Raw genomic sequence first — 19,039 nt, 5'->3', positions numbered from 1 at the left:
CCTTTAAGGAAGACGAATCAGCCATTTATTGTGAAGAGGGGATGGCAGCACAGATTGTTAGTGCAAGCATATCATCTGTTGCCTGGAGAGATCAGACACAGGTTTGAACCCTGAATTCAGACCCAGTTGCTTGATACTTCTTCAGTCCCTGCCCAAGATATATCCATGTGCACACATCCTTAATATCTCAGTCCCCATCTTTGAGCCTTGTTTTCTACAGCTGTTAATAGGATGGGCAAGGTCACTCTTTCACTGAACGTTTGGAGTGTTACCGTAAGAGGGGCAGTGGAAGCTTCGAGTAATGAGCACGATGGAGTAGGGCCACCTGCTCCAGTGGCCCCCGGGCCACGTGCAGAAACGGGACAGGCAACCCCAACGTAGCAGCTCCTGGACAGTGAGGCTGACGCCAGGCTTTGCAATAGGGACTGTTCCCAGGAGCTGGTGACACAGAGTTCGTAGTCCTATGTGAGGCAGAGGAACATGGTCATTTGCTGGGATGATGCCAGATTTAGGATTACAAGGAAGTGTCAGCCTACTGTTGTTGCAATATTACCCTGTGTGTGCAGAGGCTAGGTTTGGACTTCAGCAGATTATCTGTCAGGGGAAGCAGCCCACACAATGCTTACTGGAGAAAAAGAGGCAATTACTTTTAATTGTAGCTCTCAGCATGAAGAGGCTGGAGAGTACATGTGTCTTGTTGCTGGCCAAATCAATACCCCTACAGTATATTAAAAAAAGAGATAGACCACATGCCAGGTGCCTGCAGCAATAAGAAGCAGCAATTGCAGCTGGAATCAATTTTAAAATTTGGGCCTAGATTTAGCTCTTGAACTTTGGTATCCTCCAGTCTTTCCCTGGAGTAGAAGTGGGGTGTGTGTATGGGATTTGGAGTTTTTGTATGGTTTGGTTCAAGAGAAACCACTGCAAAATTCAAGGGAAATGGAGAACATTTTGGAGAATGGGAGAACATAATAAAGGACCCAGTGCAAAGGACTTCCTGCCTAATGGAAAGGCAGCTCTCACTAAGAATTGTGCTTCTGCATAATAAAAGAAAAGCCTAGCTGAGTGCTGGTCATGCCTTGAAATGGGTCTCTGAATGAGCTAGACTTGCATGAGGAGAGAGGTGTAGGCTGAGAGATGCATGGCTTGTGACCAGGAGAGGGTCACGGTGAGAGAATTGAAGGTAGCAATCCAGCACAGGCAGCCACTGAACAGAAGCAGGAAGGAAACCTCAGATTTTGTTCTGGAAAAGGACAGCTCAGCTTGTTGGAGATTTTGGAGTGAGGATGTTCCTCAGTGCTCTGTGGCTGCTGTGGCAATGACAAGCCCTTAGTAGCATGTTTTCATATGCAGACCTCCTCCTCACCACAAACAGGACCAACCCCCTTCTTATTATCCTCCTAATGCACTTGGACAAACTCAAAGGGCCACCAATTTCCAACCTGGACAGAAAGAAAACTGAGTGTATAGCCAGTATTCACTTCTCCCTGCTGGTCTCACAGCAAGGAGCAGATATTTTTCCTCCTCTGCCTCTCTTAATACTTCCCAGAAGGCATCAGAAGTGCTTTATATGGATGGGATAGCCTCAGAGTTTCGCAGCCCCCAAACCTGCCAGCATGTCTAGTTCTACTACCTGACAGTGCTGAACTCCTGCTAGGTGACCGTAGGCCTTCTGAGGAGGGACTGAAATGAAAAAACTGATGATGTTAAGGGTCAATCACATAGCTGGGAAATGTGTTGAGGGATGCCAGATGGGGATTGGCAATGGTGGAGTTCCTGAAGAGTGGGGATGAAGTGGCATGGAGGACAACAAAGTTCTTCCTGGTGCAGCCAGGGGCAGAGTGGGCTGGCAACTCCTTTAGAGTGCAGGGAGGAGGGGAAGAGATTTCCACACTTACTCCAGGACGTCCCTGTTGAACTGCTTCTTGCTGTTGCCCAGGAATTCCCCAATCATCTGGCGGCTGAGGCCCTTCCGCTGGAGCAGAAAGTGTGCCACCCCAATGGGGGTGTCCGGGATGAAGCCTCGGGAGATCAGGAACTGGATGCCTTTGTCTGGGTTTCTGGAAGGGAAGGACAGAGACATGGTGAGTTTGCGTTGATCTCTCAGAGGCTCACCCCATGGCTTGCATCAATGCAGCCCTTGGTACGTGCCTGAGCTCCTACGAGTTCATGTGTGTGTCAGCAATGGGACTGGTTAGCGTGAGGAAATGTGACTTGCTATGTGCCCCCCTAGCTGCTGCTGAGGACAAAAAGATGTCACAGGACCTGCTGTGTCACTTGCAGCACCTGCTGTCACCTGGTAATCACAAGTGGCATGCCACTGCCTCAAAGGGTCCTGCTGCATTGTACCACACCTTGTCAGTGACTCTTCTGCCATCCATCTGCTCCAGAGTCAAAGGCTCTTTCTTCTGTGAAGAAACTTAGGAGACATTGCTGCCATGGTCTATGGGCAAATGAGGCTCGAGGCTCAAGGCTCCAAGGGGGATAACCAAAGATGGGCACTTTTTCTGTTACATAAATAATTCTCTTTTTCATACATTTTCAATGCTCAGTGTTGAGTGATACTTTTTTACCTGCCTCACCTGAGCTTGATGTTGGCTGATCCCATATTCAGATTTGCTTATCTCTTCCTCCACTTCCCCCACCCTTAGCTGTGTTTTTTGTCCCTTCTCTATTGATCCATGCCATCAGGCAGAAATCTCTGTGTGTGAGAGAAGGCACCCAGAGAATGCTTTGTCAGAGAAGAGAGGGAGCAGTGTGCGGCTTGCAGACAGAGGGCTTTTCTCCTTCTGTGGCTGTGTCTCTCCGAGAACAGGTCTGGTGCTGAGTGGGCCTGATTGCCTGGCTGTGGGAGTGATTTTCTGCTTCTTAGTGTGCTAGTGTCTGTGCCTGCACACACAGCTCTTACAGAAGCAGAGTGGTTGGGGTTGGGAGTGACCTTTAAAGGCCATCTACTCCAACCCCCCTGCAGTGAGTGGGGACATTTTCAACTAGACAAGGTTGCTCAGAGATCCCTCCAACCTGATCTTGAATATCTCCAGGGATGAGGCATCCACCACCTCTCTGGGCAACCTGTGCCAGTGTTTCACCACCTTCATTGTAAAAATCTTCTTCCTCGCATCTAATTGAAACCGGCCCCCCTTCAGGTTAACACAATTACCCCTGGTTCTATTGCCACAGGCCCCGCTAAAACATCTGTCCCCATCTTTCTTATGAGCCCCTGTGTATCCTAGGAGTGCCTGCGAGCCTATGTGGTGCCTGTCTCACAGCGCAGACAAGAACAAATTGTACGGGCGTATTGTGCAGGAAGTTTTCTTCCTATATTTCAGTCTGTCTCACTGAAGGGTCTCTGTCATGATGTGCTTTGCTGAGGTGAATCACTGCAATGGCAGGAAGACTGCCACACTTCTTGAGCCAGCAAGTGGAGAGAGGTAACAGGGTGACTTCATGAAATGATGTTATACTTCCATCATTAATCCAAATTCAGGGTTCTTTGTCAAGGCTCAAGGAGCGAGTTTGCTCAGGCAGTTTCCTGGGGTGAGGAAAGAATAGGATGAGATTTCAGAGCACGCGAATGCATGATATGCACAGGCACAGACTGTGACATTGTCAGGTGGTGAAGTATGTGGGTGAGCAACATATGTCTAGCTATAAGGGGATCAGCATTCAGCAGAATGGCCTGCTCCTTACAGGGGCCTCACGGGCATATAAAAAGTAGATGGGCTTGAAATAGTTCTGCTTACTCTGTAATGTCAAAAGAAAATATCCTGGGCAGTGTGGCATCCCTGGGGAGAGGGCTGCAAGAACAATCAAATTTATAAATAGGACAGTGCAAGATCTGATACTGAAAACCCCAGGCCTTCTTCATGGAAAAGCAGCAGTACACCTTCTTTATTATCACACAGACCTACTGGTTCACCATCGTACAGGTAAAATTCCCTGCTAAGTGCAAAGGTGATATGGTCAGGACACAAGTCAAACTAAGCAACAGAGATTCATAAAATGAACGTCCACCTGCACACTTTGGTGTTTGGCTAGGGACAGTATGGTGTTCACAACATGAGGATGAACTCAGCTACACCTGTGTGACTCCGGTCACTGGACTGAGTTTGGATCCACTCCAGAGGAGCTGAGAGCTGAATATGGCCAGAAAAATGCACACACTGGCATGGATGTACAGGTGTTCAGTAGAGGTGGCAAACACAATGCCATCAGAGAATGCAGGATGAAACAGTCCAGCTGTGACAGCTCTCCTGAACTGCCTAGACTATAACTCAAATATTCTTTCACTAACAGCAGCCTTTCATCAGTTTTTCCCAGGATTCAATTTGTTCTCCACAAAATCCTGATAGCAATACAGCATCTCTGCCACTGAACACCTGCAGATGTATCCCATGTAGTGCAGCATACAGCTTTTACCCAGATGTGCAGCAGACAACTCTACTCCCCTCTCTCCTGAGCCTGGTCCCTGCTACTCATTTTTGGTGTTGCAGGGGTGTGAAGAAGAGCCAGCAAATGCTGCGGGATTCCTCACGTCCTGCTGGCTTTCCCTCTGCCCACGCAGCCAGCTGCCCACACACACTGAGCTGTTACAGCAGTGCTGCATAATGAAGCACTCGCCATTCCAGGGATTTCACCCCCTCACAGTGCAGCAAGGATGGGGAAAGTGACACTGCATCGATGTGCTTCCAAAGGCGTGCTCTGAGCCAGAGCACTGCCTTCCAAAAATGCAGGGCAAGGCCAGATAGACTGTGGCAGATTCCACTAGAAACTGCAGGCTTTCAGCTCCTGCTCCAGGGAAAGCCAGGAAAAAGGATGTGAGCACACGCACACACAGCCTCAGTTCCATGCCCCAGCTCCATGCCCTACGGATCAGTGCCCACATCCCAAACCCCACAATAGTAAACTTCTTCTGGCTTCTCCTGGAAATAGACAGGGAAAGCAACAACCAAATAACTGCAGAAAGCCTAATGGCCTTCCCAGCCCCTTGGATAGGAAGTCACAAAGGGAACCATGTGTCCCCTAGATACCACTCAGAGAATGAAGAAAGGTGTCATTCCCCAAGGCTAACACGTTAGTTTCCTCACTCCTGTCCTCCAACCTGATCTTAGAACTGGAAACATGTCCTTCTCAGTTCTGTAAGAGTCCCAAAACTGTCTGACCTAACATCACTTCCCTTCTAGATGTGCTCTGAGACCAATCCTAAAAACCTGTCCTCCTGGGTCCTGCCTCCTGGAGTCCACAGCCTCCATGGTACACATATATAAGTCCTGTGCGTTGCCCCTTTGTCTGTGACAAACTTCTGCCTAGGACTGCATAACGATCAGTCCTTGCTTTGACTAAAATGCCCACAATAACGTGTGGAAAAACATTCTCCTAGTATGGGCTCATTTCTTCCTCATTGTTAGGGGACTCAAGTGGAAAATGAAAGACAGAGATATGAGAGCGCGATGATAAAGTAAAACCCAGTACTTCTTGTGGCTTGCTTAGATGAGAAGTCTCATCAAAAGGCAATGAGCAAATCTAAAACTCCTTAGCTGCTTTCTGCCAATCCACGTGTGACCCTGTGACTTACCCTCCTCTGATGGTAACCTCAGCTCTGCTTTTGCTTTCACACCTACAGCCTTCTCATAGGATATCAAACTCAGATATGTGAGAGACAGGTGACTAAACCTGGTCTGTCAGGCGAAAATCTACCCAAGTATCTGAAGAAAAATGACAGCCAGAGACATAATTTTGTCATTATGACTCATACTGGGCTAGCTAAGCTCAGCTCTACCTCTGTCTCTCTGTCTCTTTACTTGGAATTGCCCTATGTTAAGTAACCAGGGCTGGCTTTACAGTCCCAGCTGCATTTGTTCCTTTGCAACAGAGTGAACCAGAGTGATTCCAGGCTCATCTGGTGGATGCCAAATGGACAGCAACTGGAACTGAAGGTTCAGTGAATTCTGAGAGCATGGACACTACTCATGGGACAGAGGGCTTGTTCCTCTGTTAGGCAGAAGAGAAGGACAGTGCTTGGGAGAATTTAGGGAAAGAGCTTCTGGGAAGCCAACCTGTCCTGTGCATTGCATGCCCAGATGGTCATGCCCTTGAATAGAAACGAACTTCCCTGGATATGGATCTAGACCAAGAGCCTGCCATCATCTGTCCCTGTGAGGCATAACACAGGCCGGGAAGCAGAGGAAGAGTTACTTACATATTAAAGAGGTTCAGTCCAATGCGGTAAAGGCGTTTCCTCATGGTGTCTGTGGAAAGTGTGGGGGACTTGCAGCTGGCTGGGTTCTCGCAGTGGTACCTTGGGAGGCTGAGGATCATGGCCTGCAGGGCTTCTTTTGAGGACACCTCAGAGGCTGACTTGGCTGAAGTGGAGGTGCTGCTGCTGCTCAGCTGCTCTGAGTTGTCTGCATTCTCGGACTCGGAGCCTTTGCTTTGCCCTGCCTCATTGCTTGTGTCAAACTGGAGCTTCTGCACTGCCATCTGATCCGGCTCAGCACTGCTGTCCCCCGTGCCGTTGGTACTGACATCCACCTCGGTGAGCATGTGGCTGTTCTCAGGCAAGCTCTCTGGGGCAGACGGTGGTTCACTGGCTTCTCCCTCCCCTTCTCCTGGGCTCTCTTCAGTCTTGGTAGCTTGAGAGAGCCCAGCCTGGTCGTTGCTGCTGAGACAGTTTGCCATGGACACCGAGGTAGATGAGGAGACAGAGATGTTCTTGTTGTCAATCTGAACTGTGACATCTCGAAAAGCCATCATGAGAGTGCTGCTGCTCTTGGGTAGAGTATCTGGCAGGAGACCTTCCTCCTTTTCCTGATCCTGCAGCTCAGCTTCTAAGTCTTGGTTTGGCTGCATGGAGCTAGCGCTGAAGGTCTCCCTGATCTGGTACGAGCCCCCATCTTGCAGGGAGCACATGGTCTTCAGGCTCCAGGTGCTGAGGGCATCATCGATGGATTTGGCCAGGGACTGAACTTGTTCTGTGAAGGAGTCCTCCAGCTCGGTCAGTGCCCCACTGATGGTGGCTGGCAAGGACGGGGACCTCACCAGTGGGATGCCCACGAAGTTGTACCCCTCCACCAGGGCTTTCTCCGCGGAGAAGCTCTCTGAGTTCTGGACGCGGACTTTCCTCAGGGAGATGCGGCGTGGCATGCGGCTCTCCAGCAGGGAGTTGCGGATCTTCTCAAAGTTCTTGCTGAGCTGGTACTGCCGGAACGCGGTCTGGATGGTGCAAGCTGCTCTGCGAGACACCAGGTGGCCGCCGTATTTGTGCTCTAGCATTTCGATCTGAAAAATAGAGAACAGAGACATTAGTTTTTGCCAATTGCCTCCTGATGGCTTCTTGTTGCCCCCGTCCCTACACTGATTAGTCCTCAATGACTGTCAAAGGAACTTCTGACACTGAATTAGCTTTTCCCTGCAATGCCATGCCCCTGATTTCAACAGAAGGTTCCCCTTTGGGCATGACTGGCTAAATCATCAGCACCACGAGCTTCCTCACAGCTGTAACGGGATCATGCCTCTTGCTTGAGTGCCAGTCATAAAAGCTGGAGCCTGCAGGTGCCCTTCCCTTGCAGACTCACTTCTGATGGCCTTTAGGGCAAGCTCATCACTGGGAATACAATGTTCCAGCAATGTGTCTTCCTGCTCAGCGGTGCCCTGGTAATGTTAAGCATTATCTCTTGTCTCAGAGTGTTACTAGTGCTTCTCCCCTCCTCAGCAACCTTAGGAAATACTTTCAGGGAAAGGAGAAATCATTTAGAAAAAGGGAAGAGAATTCAATTTTTAAATGCAGAGAATGCTGGCTTGATCTAGCAGTTAGTGAGAAACATCAACTTCCATATAAGTTAGTGGAGGCTGGGTTTGTTCTGAGTTTGTGTCTCTTAAAAAGCGCTCTGGATCCCAGATTGTCTTCCTTTTTGATATGTGAGTTCTTCAGGTGTCAGCCAGCAATGAAAAGAAAAATACCCAGAAAAAGAAAGACTCTCGATTTTGAAAGGTAAAAAAATCTGAATTTTAAGTGTCGAGACAAGATACTAAAAACAAGTAGAAGGAGGATTTTTCTGAGCTGGTAAAAACAAACACATGTAAATACATCAACACACAGCTGAGCACCATCTCAACTGGCTTCAGCAAAGCAGGTATGTATAGTCATTCCTGTAGTCTAGAATTTAAACTTCCTGGTAATCTCCCCACTCTTCCTCTGCAGCTGGGTTTTCACCAACAAGTTCCAGGAGAATGACAGCTGATTTGGTTCCAACGAGTGACTAACAGAGGACAAGGGGGACAGTGTGAAGATGAAGGTGGAAGATGGGGTTGAAGAAAAAAAAGAATGAACTTAAACTACCTTCACTGAGACTTAGGCTGAACTATGAGCTGAACTCTACATCGCTGGCACTTCACAGGGCAGAGTGCAGGTGCAGACTGTAGTGTTAATAAGTGTGTGCACACATGTGGAAAAACCAAAAAATGATGAAGGGCAGGACTGAGAGTGCTGGTTAAGTCAGTCCTGGATTAGCAGAGGATTCACTGCATCAGTCATGTGGTGAGTAGGAGCTCATTCGCAGAACCAAAGGACAAGTTTTACTGACTGCATCCTCATCCCCAGACATACCACTTGTCCCTCACCATGCCTTGTTGGCCCAGTACTCACACAGTTTGAAGAACTGAGCTCACACAAGGTCTGAGCTTATGTGCAAGTTGCTTTCACAGTCAAAGTGAGACTGAGGCATCAGCTCACAGAGTCATGTCATGTCACCTGCTTCCTTCTTCTTTTTTACAACATGACATAAAGTTACAGATAAAACCATCAGTGAGTGACGTAGGTACACGTGGAGGCCTGGTCTGACAGCTATGAGAAGTGCAAATGACCTCTGGAATCCTTCCAATACTTTCTCCTCTGGAAGCAGAGGAAGATAATGTGACCTTGGGAGATGACAGGCAGAGAGGAACAACATAAGCCCAGCCATTTTTTGCCTGCACTGATATCCTGGCTGTGGAGCAAGTACTGGGAGGCTGATATTTATGGAAGAGAGTGGGATGGGGAGTGCATCCTTTCATATTTCCCTCTCTGGACATGAAGCAGGGACCTTTGCCTTGTGCTCAAACATCAGGTTGGCTTCTGTTTTCTGTCTGCCTGGCCCTTGAGCTCACAGTCTGTCCAAGGCAAACATCAAAGACCAGCACTGAGAAACACCAGCAGTTTTCTTAGTAATGGGGTTGGTCACTGCAGTTGTAGAGGCAGCTGGCTCAGAGCTCTGCTTACTCCTAATTTCAAGAACATTTGCCTAATACTTTCACTGCTGCCCACCCAGAAAGGGTCTGCGTAAATGATGCTAAAAATCAGCCCCACAGTAATCATGGATTCAGTGTCATTTACCACAAGACCTGGCAGCAGGCCTTTTGAATAAACAAGGACATCTTAAATCCCACCATAAAACCAGCACTCCTGACACGTCTTTAAAGCTGGCCTGCCTGGAAAGAGACTGAAGTATCCCTTGGCGCTTTCCTTCAGGAGGAAGGCTCATGCAGATAAGTGTAAATTAAACCAATAACCTGCAAAGGCCCAACCCAGACAGTTATTACTGACAACTGACCGTGAGCACTTAAAATAATGATCTGGTTAATGAAAATGTAGAGCTAATTGTGTTAGGAGGGAAAGAGGAACAAATGGGAGGGACAGAATAACTGTAAAATGCAAAATAAAGCAGAGCCTTACAATTATCTGAGGTTTCCAAAGAGGTGACAGCCATTCTGAAAACATGAAATTCATATGCTCTGATCTTATTAGAGGCCAAGACAAGATGTCACTGCTGATCTGAAGTAAAAGGCCAGTTTATCTCATGCAAGGACAGTTCCAAAAATGGCAGACTTCAATAACTAGTGAGGAGAGATCCTTCTAAAAGTCTAAAGGAACAGAGCAAGCTGTCAGTACCTTGATAAAAAACATCACCAGCTTTTTGCAGTTCATAATCTCCGTCCTCCCGGAGGACTAAGACATTAAGGAGCAGAACAAGATCTAAAGTGAGAGGACTTCCCAACTGGTCTGTTTTCTGGCTCATACCAGGGGGGCAAGAATGGGTTCTGCATGTGGTCCACTGCCAACTGGCAGTGTCCAAAGAAAGGGAAATCCTACAGTACCTTTCAGCTGGGATAACAGGGACAGGGACTGTTCCAGGGGATGCTTGAGAAAACTGGCAGAGCCAGACGCAGCCCCCCCCCAGAGAGAGGCACCCTCCCCTCTTGTGTTTGGTAGCAGTGGGTCTCCATCTCTTTTTCTTTGCTGTAGCCCAGCCATTTACTGCTTATTGATGTCTGAGACGTACTCATTTGCTGTCAGGTCGAGCTAACTGACAGTCCAAAGGAATTAAGGATTTCACACAGCTGTAGCCTGTGTTCTTCCTCTCCAGAGGAGGAAAGGGCATCCATTAGCACCACAGCAGTCACGGGTAATGGAGATGTATGTCTGTATGGCTGAAGGAACCTTCTCTTCCCATCTGAGAGGCGAGAAAGGCCAGACCTGATTGGCCTTCTCTCACTCCTAATAAACCCTATGAATCACAAGTAATTGCCTACTTAAAGCTACTCTTCTCTGAGGAATGATCTGACAGCCGGCACCAAAGGAAGGGAAATGCAGGAGGGGGATCGCAGGGATTTCAAAGAATAATTAGCTTAATACATTTCTGGGCCTCAATATGAATACCAATTCTGAGCAATTCAGGCCTTGTGGCTGAATTAGAAATGGCTGTGAAATATCCACTGCCATGAGGGATTGCAGATGAAGGGAGATTTAACATGGTCAGCCTAAGGCAAGCCGAAGTGCAGGCCTGGATACAGCCAAACATTTGAGGCTCATGCCCCATGGCTCTGTTGCCCATAGGCATAAATTCATAAATCTGCCAGGAGAGATCATGGCCTGTTCTTATTCTCGGTTAGCACTGGTTGCCACTGAGCATGGTGATGTGCCACCATGTTAAAACAAGAAAAGAATCAGGCTCAGGGACAGAAACTGAGTCACTCAAGGCAATGCATGCATTGTAAAAAAATTACAAAGAAAAAAAGACAAAATTAGAAAAAAAAAAAGACATACAAAGCATACATGTTCTCTCTCACTCATTCTTAATGCTTCCCCCTCCCTCCAGCTTCTCACAATGGAAGGACATTGCTCTAAGGGATATTTGTTAGTGGGGTGTTTTCCTTCATCCACGGGACACCTGCTGCCCTTCAGCACAGCCCAAGAGTATGTGTGACTGAAAGCATGCTCCTCTTTCCTGTGATCCCCAGTGATGCCATGAAGATTTTTTGCCTTTTCTTTTATACCCCTGTTATACCTTTTTACAACTTCTGTATTCTTAGTGCTTTTTGCCTACATTCTTGCACTTGTTTGTCAAGCTAAGAGACTCAACATTTAGAAGCTTCATAGCTAGGGATCAGTGTGCCCCAGACCCCAAGGTCCTCTCCAGAACACATTCTGTAACCTGAGATAGAACCATCCAGGGGAAGGTTCCTTAGGGAGGGGGGCTCACTCGAGCCTCTCATTAGGGAATCTTTGATAGATATGCTAATTAGTAAAACCTATAATGTTATACCAGATCTTTTGGGGTGTGCATTGAGGTGTGCATTTCAGTGCATGCGACCTGGCCGTGTGCACCTAAGGATCCTTAAAATAAATACCAAGGTAAAATCCCTTTTCCCCTTCTAACTGTGTATGACTCCTGATTTTAAGACCAGGAAAAGGCATCACAAGCATAGAGTACTTCTGCTCTGCTCACTATCAGAATTCTCTGTTTCATGGGGTAGGGAGCAAGGAGAGACATGAAGCCACTCATGAGCTCTCTAGGATGATGCTGAGGGGCAATGACTGGTCCAAGCTCTGCAGAGGAGGCTGCACTTTACCCTCCTTCCTTACTAGCACTCAGTCCTCTCTCAAAAGGTAAATGTGACTTCAATTGTGCAGTGAGACTAAAAATGTCTCCTTCCACCTGTTTTTCTTAGTGTAAGTTCTATTCCTGTATTACAAGTTCTGCTATAAGTAGGGCTCTACTGGGACAGCACTGTGCAGGTCCTACTACCATTATTACCATTTAAGAGAGCTACCTGATGAGTAAATTGATAGGAATACCTATAAAGACACATACTACAGTGCAAGGGTGGAAGAAATAGTGTTCTTTGCTGCCTGAAAATACCCCCTGCCAGAGCTGGAGGCAATTCACTGAGGACATCCGTGCGTCTGAAGGGGCACACAAATTGTAAGGCCCCTTTGCTGTGAGAAAAGTGGTTTCACCAAGGAGATAAGCTCAGTCCCTGCAAGGTCAGTTCTGCGGGCACCAGCCATTAATGAACAATCAGCTAAACACATCTCTCTTGTTCACATGCATCCAGGGCAGGTTTGGCCTCTGCTGCAAGAACAATGATATGGCAACATGACCTTAAAGCTAAAATAACACAGGACAGACACTCCCCAGGACAAACCAGAGCAGCTCTAGGACAACGAGGAGGCTAAGCCCATATATAGCAGTCAAGATGTGGCCCACCCTGAGGATGTGTCACATTAGTTTGTGAAGCCAGTTAATTAGTCTTTCTTTTTTTTTTCCTGGTGTGAAGCAAGAATTCTGTCTGAGTTGAGTAAGCAGTATTTTGAGAAAGACAGAGTTAGAGAGCCAAGGTGTCTCCTTTGCTCAGAAATTATTGGGTCATTGATCTGACATGTATGTTTAGGGACAGAATCAGTGCCTTGAGAGAAGTGGTAGAGAGATGTCCCAGAAGTAGCAGCTTCTTCTGTGAAAACCTCATTAGCTGAGACCCTTCAGCTGCAATAGCACAGCTCCCACTGAATTCTCCCACTGAACATAATCCGGACACTGTCACTAGTGTTTGCTTGTCCTCCTCACCTCACAGACTGCATGGTCTGCATATCCTACAGCCTCTGGTTGAGCTGCCTTCCCAGGGAAAAGGCAGAAATTATGCTTTAGGTTCTGTTTAGCACAACAGCTCTCCTGGACTGTAATCTGCAGAGACATGGAGGGAGGGGGCACATTCCACCTCAGTATCTCTGAGGGAGGAGGCCAGCTGCTGTTAGACCCTGTCCCACTGTCCCCTGCTGGGAGCCCATCCAGAGATGGAGCTAGAGACGAGCACGCTTGTGTTCTGGAGCTAGGCTGGCGCCTCAGGCACAGAAGGCAAGGCTTGCAACTTCTAGGACTGAGTCATTTTCTCTCAGTGTGGTAATCCTGCCTATCTTTTCAGCATCCTACTCTGGACTGAGGGCAGTGGTGGCAGCAGTGCACAAATATCATGGTAGATACTGTGCAGGACACTCACTGAATAAACCCCACTTCCTCTTGAAAGCTCATGCCAATGCAGAAGTGTGCTGGGGGCCTGCCCCGCATGATCCAAGATGGCAAGATGGTTCTTGGAGACTCTCCCATGAGGGAGGTCACCTGGAACAACCAGCTGCTGGGAGCCCCACAAGCACTGTACGCTTGGGAGCAAGGCACTACCTCTGGATGCCCATCTCTAAGCTTGCACTCACAGCTGGGTTTCTAGGTCCATTTTGGACCACAGAATCCAGGCAAGGAGGAGCAGACAGTGGCAGGTTTGGGTGAAAGGGTGACTCAGCCAGAGGTGGGGAAGCTACTTCCTCCATCAGCCCCAGGAAGCCTAAGGGGCAGGTAGGCAGGGCCAAAGCTCAAGGTGAACAAAAGGCTAAAGTACTTGCTGAAAGTCGTCCCACCACAGTGCAAATGCAGTCCCACCCGCCCCATCCCCTTCTCCCACAGCCTGAGGAGGAAGCCTTGGTACCTGTTTATTCTTTAGGTCAAGGGAGAGCTCATAATCGGAGGCAGCTGCATGGGAACACGAGGCCGTCCCTTTGCTGCGCTGCACTCTCACTGGGGAGCCCGTGTGGTGGAGGCTCGCCTTCTGCACCAGAGGGGAACACCCCGCTGCCTGCTCTTCTTGGAGCTCCGCATGCTGGGCTTTTAGCGTCAGGGTGTCGGACCTGCCTTCCTGGCCACTCTGTCTGCCGGCCTCCTTCGGATCCTCCGTTTCACACCCGGCTTTCTTGCTTGTGGAACCGCTGGGATCGTCACTGTGAACAAAACGCAACGTTTCTCTTTTTTTATTTGTTTATATTATATTTGGTTTATGGTCATGTTTGTTGTTGTTCACTATACTCACTCCCTGAGCTGCATTTTAAATGTCTGGGGAGCCTGGGCTGTCAGGGGTCTCCTCCAGTGATGGGTCAGGACTCAAGGCTGATCCAGCCAAAGCTCTGATGCCTCCCTCTCTAAGGGCAGGCACCCCTGTATGAACCAGTCCTGTGACTCCAGGAGCTGCCTGGCTGCCTCTGCTCCAGGTGCTGCAGCTAGAGGAGGCGGGGAGCCAAGGAGGGTGTTATGGCCTATGGACTGCTCTCCTGCCCTCTGGAGCAGCTGGCAATCACCCCTGTGCACTTGCTGCCTATTGCTCAGCATCTCCCTGCACATTCTGAGTCCCATCTGGCATGGAGCCTGGATCCCAAGGAACCAGTTTTCCCTTGGGAGTGTCTAAGGGCATGTGGGAAATGGGGCAGGGGTGACTGAATGTTGCAGAGTTTCCAGAGAAACTCTTGCAGAGCTGAGACTATAAAGAGGCAGCAGAGCCAGCCAGCCCTGAGAGCCTGACCCTTTAAAGAGCGTCTCCAATACAGCCATCACAGACTGCAGAGCTTCCATGAAAGAAGCCGCCTCTTTCTGACACACAAATTGCTTTGCCACTGAGATCTTGTGGAGAAGGGAAAGTTCTCTTTTCTCCTGTCAGCCACAGCAGCAGTTGTGCAAAACTAGGGCCTGACAACAGTGCACTCTACGAGAGCTGACATCTTCCTCCAGGCAGGATGGGATTAGCATATGTCTGATCCACTGAAGTGATGAGGAAGTCTGTACTTAACCCCTCTTCCCAATTATATTCCAAAATCACCAAATTTCAAACAAGATTTTGTTATTCTGGGGTTCTGTTTGAACCGTGAGAGTGTTTGTTCATTGTTACCTTAGCCTCCTTCCTGTGGCTACAGAGGAATAATTTATGATTTCCAGGAGCGTTCATGCCTACATGGACTCTGGCTGCTACTGCACCATGTCCATCAGACACAGTTTCAATGGTTTCCAAGGGATGAGCATTTAGCTGGGAACAACATCAACTTTGGAAATAATTACTATGGAACCAATGCATTTAATTTCACTGAAACCAAGGATATGTACTGCCTCCCATATTTAAACACTATCAAATTATTTAATTCACTTCTGAATCATATTTCTTTCTCTTGGTTTTGCTCCACATAAAACCAGTTCTGCTATCAACTAGATAATAAATCATTTTATGATTGGTGTTGATGTCAGAGCAAAAAGAGGGAAATTAGATATGATTTTCTGTAGTGCCCAGATTACTTAGAAGCATTTAAGTCTCATTTTCAAAAGTGCTGTAAGCCCTTAAGAGTCCAAATCTTCTAGCTGTAGATAGACTTTGCCTCCTAAGCCTCAGAGCACTTTTGCACACGTACTAGTACTTTGAAAGGAAGTTTATTCTCTCCAATGGCAGCTTTTCTGTTCAACAGATTAACAGTCAAATTTAGAAATATTCCCACAGTTTCTAAGAGGGCTCCAAGTCTGATGAGCCAGGCACTACCACAACTTCAGAATTAAGAAAGATGAAGGACTTAAATTTAGAAAGTTTCTTCTTTTATACATATACCTGTAGTCACTAGTTACACTTAAAAAAATAAATTCACAGAAGAAACCAGTCTCTTACATAAATGCTATATAACCAACTGTCAAAGAGTCTTAAAATGACGTCTTTGCATACTCATCAGTCAGGAAATACATTAAAATGAGGCATAAAACTGTTCTTTTATGTTGAACACCTTATAAAAGTTTGCATTGTTCTATTCTTGATGCTACACTTTTTCCTACACCTAAAGATATTTTTAACTCTTGATTTTAACTCTCTCTGTTCTACATCCATCCACATTGCAGGAAATCTTACTAAAGGGCTTTTCCCTTACAGATCTCACTGTAACATTTTTATTGGCAGCCCCCGTTCTATCCATTCTGATTTTAACCAACAGAGCAGCAATTTTTATCCTCAGCCTAAGGGACGACCAGGGGACATAGATTTGGTCACATTTTCATTGAAGTGCATGGCAAAAGCTTCCTGAGTATTTCAGTGGGAACTGGACTGTACTCTATAAAGCAATTTCAGCTAGATGCATAAGCTCTCATTCAGCAAGACACACACTCCAAATTGCTCTGCTGAGTCAAGGCCACAGTGCCCAATGTGCTATGCAGACCTTCTTTAGGGCAGGTCAGGGCCTGAGGCAGTCAGATGGAGAGCTCACCCTCCCTTGACTTCCCTTGGAGCCTCAATGGACTCTAGACGCCAGCAAATATTCCCTGACATGATGGTCCTCTAAACACTGGCACATATGCTTAGCTCTGCTTCCCCGAGGACTCCCCTGGCTGCTCTGGGTAGAACATGGAGCGTGCCTAAGGGTTTGCGGTGCTCAGTCCTGCTGCTCCATAAGGAGGACATCACCTCTGGTGGGTGCATCTCTCTGCTTGGTTTTCTGTCACACACAGTGTAGAGCCTGAGTGAGTAACATTCACAGTGACAGGATATCCTGCATCCTCTGCTAATGCAGAAGTAAAACTAGCAGGCTTTGTAGAATCACAAACTAACCTAGGCTGGGAGGGAAGGCTGGAGGTCTCTCCTCCACCTCCCTGTTCAGAGAAGGGCCATTTTCGGAGACAGATAAGGTTGATCTGGGCCTTTTCCAGGCAGCTCTTATATATTTCCAGATATGAAGGTTCCCCAGGCTCTCTCCCCAGCCTGGAGCCATCAATCCCTGCCCCAGAAACACTGTAAGAGTGCTGGTCTCCAGCCCTGCCACAGCTTTCCCCTTTATGTGGCCACAGGCCACTTGATCTGGACCTTGAAGACTGACTTCCTAACTAACCCTTGGACCTGCCACATCACCATGGATCTACTGATGACTGGGCAGTGTCTGACCCTAGGTACCCTCACCAGACCCAATTCTGACCCTTGCCAGGGAGGCACAGGGTGTTGGACCAATCTAAAATGCTCAAGAAGCCTCCGTTAACCTCCTTAGGCCTTTAGGTTATTCCTCAAAACACAGGAGGGCCCTAAGACTGCAAGGACTATTCAGCCACAGATGTGTGAGAAGCACCATCAGCCTCAGCACTGCTCTGCCAGGGCATTACTGAAGCCCCTAAAGACCCTGTGCTGGGATAAGGACATCAGCTAAGCACACATACACATTAACCCTGCCTTCCTCCTCCATGCATGCTCCAAGCCCGGTGGATACAGCCATACAGAACGGATTGTGCTTATGCATGGAATTTCCTCAGGGTCAAAATTCGGTCAAATCAAAATCAGATTCCACTGGAGCACTCAAAGGCATTTTTCAGCTAGATGTTTTTATGCTAAATATAAACTTTTAACCCCATGCTGGTTTGGCTGTTGTGTTGTCCAGAACGCGATAGCAAACACTCTTGCTGAAGTGGGAATAGTTTCTGCATGTTCTGTTGTGGGAAAAAATGTGATAAAAAATGGCTGAACCATTTTTAAGTTTTTTTAGTGTGAAAAAATCTGGGAAAAAAAAAAGGCAGACCTACTTCACCTTTGAACAAACCTGGGAAATTTCAGCTTCAGCGGTAAACTTCAGTGACTTATAAGCAGTGGAAAAAATGGGTAAAGACTGATATTGCTTAGCAGTCTGAATGTTACCATTACAGCCCTATGGTTCCACTTACCAAACCTGTATTCATCCCAGGTTTACTCCCATCTTGAACCTGTTTCTGAGGAAGTGTTTTGGGAAGGCCTATTCTTTGTTCTCCAGTAGCAATGACTGATGAAGCCCCAAATAAGAAATAAAATACACTGCTAAAGATCAAAATTGATGCTACCGTGAAATAAATTAAAACTTAACAATCCTGACGTTTTCCCTCCGTCCCAAGTGACACCGTTGATTTGCATTGGTAGGACACAGGTTTTGTGAACAAAAGAAGGCTCAAGGATCTATTATAATCACAGTAACAAACAGTATGGAAAGTAAGGAGGGCAAGGATAGATAGTATAGCATGAAAGATCTCTGGGGAAAAAAAATGTTATTAAGCAAATTAGGGGAATTCATTTGCTTTCCCTTGGCCAGTAAGCAATCAGACTCCCTGGCTGTGGGATGAAGAAAGGGAATGGAGCTATTGCACATTCTGTTTCTTGGATGAGAAAATTGGTCTGACCACTTGTAATAATTAGAAGTCCCACGCAGAGTCTAAGGTGTGAATCCCAAAGTCCCGGCCAAACTCCAACTAGGTCAACTTAGTTCTGAATCCCAGCATCACCCCTGCAGTTTCAGCTGTAATCAGTGTTCTTTACTTGCTGTCCTCAAGTATCATATGCCACCATTATTCACAGCTTTTACAGTCACGCAATCAGTTAGGGAAGGTTTGTAATTTCTTTGAATTCTGTCTGATTCAAAGCTGCAATATTAATGTAAATCACTTGCAATCACATAAAAAGGAAGACTACAAATTCAGCTGTTCTCTTCCTCCTAGGTGTTCCTACATGACTTTTATGGCCCATAACAACAAGCCTAGTCACTATTACAGATAGATTCCATCTGCTGTGAAAAATGTCTCTCGTGTTGCAGGTATGTCCGCTTGCACTGCTGACTTGATATGCCTGTGGCAGACACAGCCAGCTTTGTCAACAGAAATGATGACTACAGACAATCTGACTCAGGGCTTATATAAAACACTATCCCCAGTCTAGCATTTCACAACACGGATGTCAGGGTTGTGAGCTGAATCCCAGTGTTTGTTTCAAGAAAGAGGGATGGTGAAAAAGCTCTCACTGAGACAATTCAGCTGGCATCCATAAATACTTTTATTTAGCACAAGTAAGTAAGACTTCTGATACTTAGCTTTTATGTGCAGGTTTCTCAGGAAGATTTTATGTAAGGATTAGAGTAAGGGAAGGATGAAGGGAGAGGATA

The 19,039-nt window shown here is 47.2% G+C and overlaps 1 protein-coding gene across 5 annotated transcripts in view; it reads right to left on the bottom strand.

Moving 5' to 3' along the window:
* The window catches only part of IQSEC3 (IQ motif and Sec7 domain ArfGEF 3), a 99,868-nt gene that overhangs the window by 25,334 nt on the left and 55,495 nt on the right, over positions 1–19,039 (bottom strand). For 3 of the 5 annotated variants that reach the window (XM_042050282.1, XM_042050281.1, XM_042050280.1), the window contains exons 1-3: positions 13,792–13,874; positions 6,200–7,278; positions 1,899–2,060 (exon numbers count right to left, since the gene is read on the bottom strand). In XM_042050282.1, coding sequence (XP_041906216.1) covers positions 1,899–2,060; positions 6,200–7,272 — 1,235 coding nt within the window. In that variant the 5' untranslated portion in view covers positions 7,273–7,278; positions 13,792–13,874. Of the gene's footprint in view, positions 1–1,898; positions 2,061–6,199; positions 7,279–13,791; positions 14,081–19,039 lie in introns of those variants that run through there. The other 2 variants (XM_042050278.1, XM_042050277.1) reach the window with 2 other exon arrangements.

Source organism: Corvus kubaryi, unplaced genomic scaffold (genome assembly GCF_017639235.1).
Source record: "Corvus kubaryi isolate FWS band 111438036 unplaced genomic scaffold, C.kubaryi_AGA036_p1.0 72, whole genome shotgun sequence".
Classification (NCBI taxonomy): Eukaryota; Metazoa; Chordata; class Aves; order Passeriformes; family Corvidae; genus Corvus; species Corvus kubaryi.
This window is presented reverse-complemented; position numbering and strand designations above follow the sequence as displayed.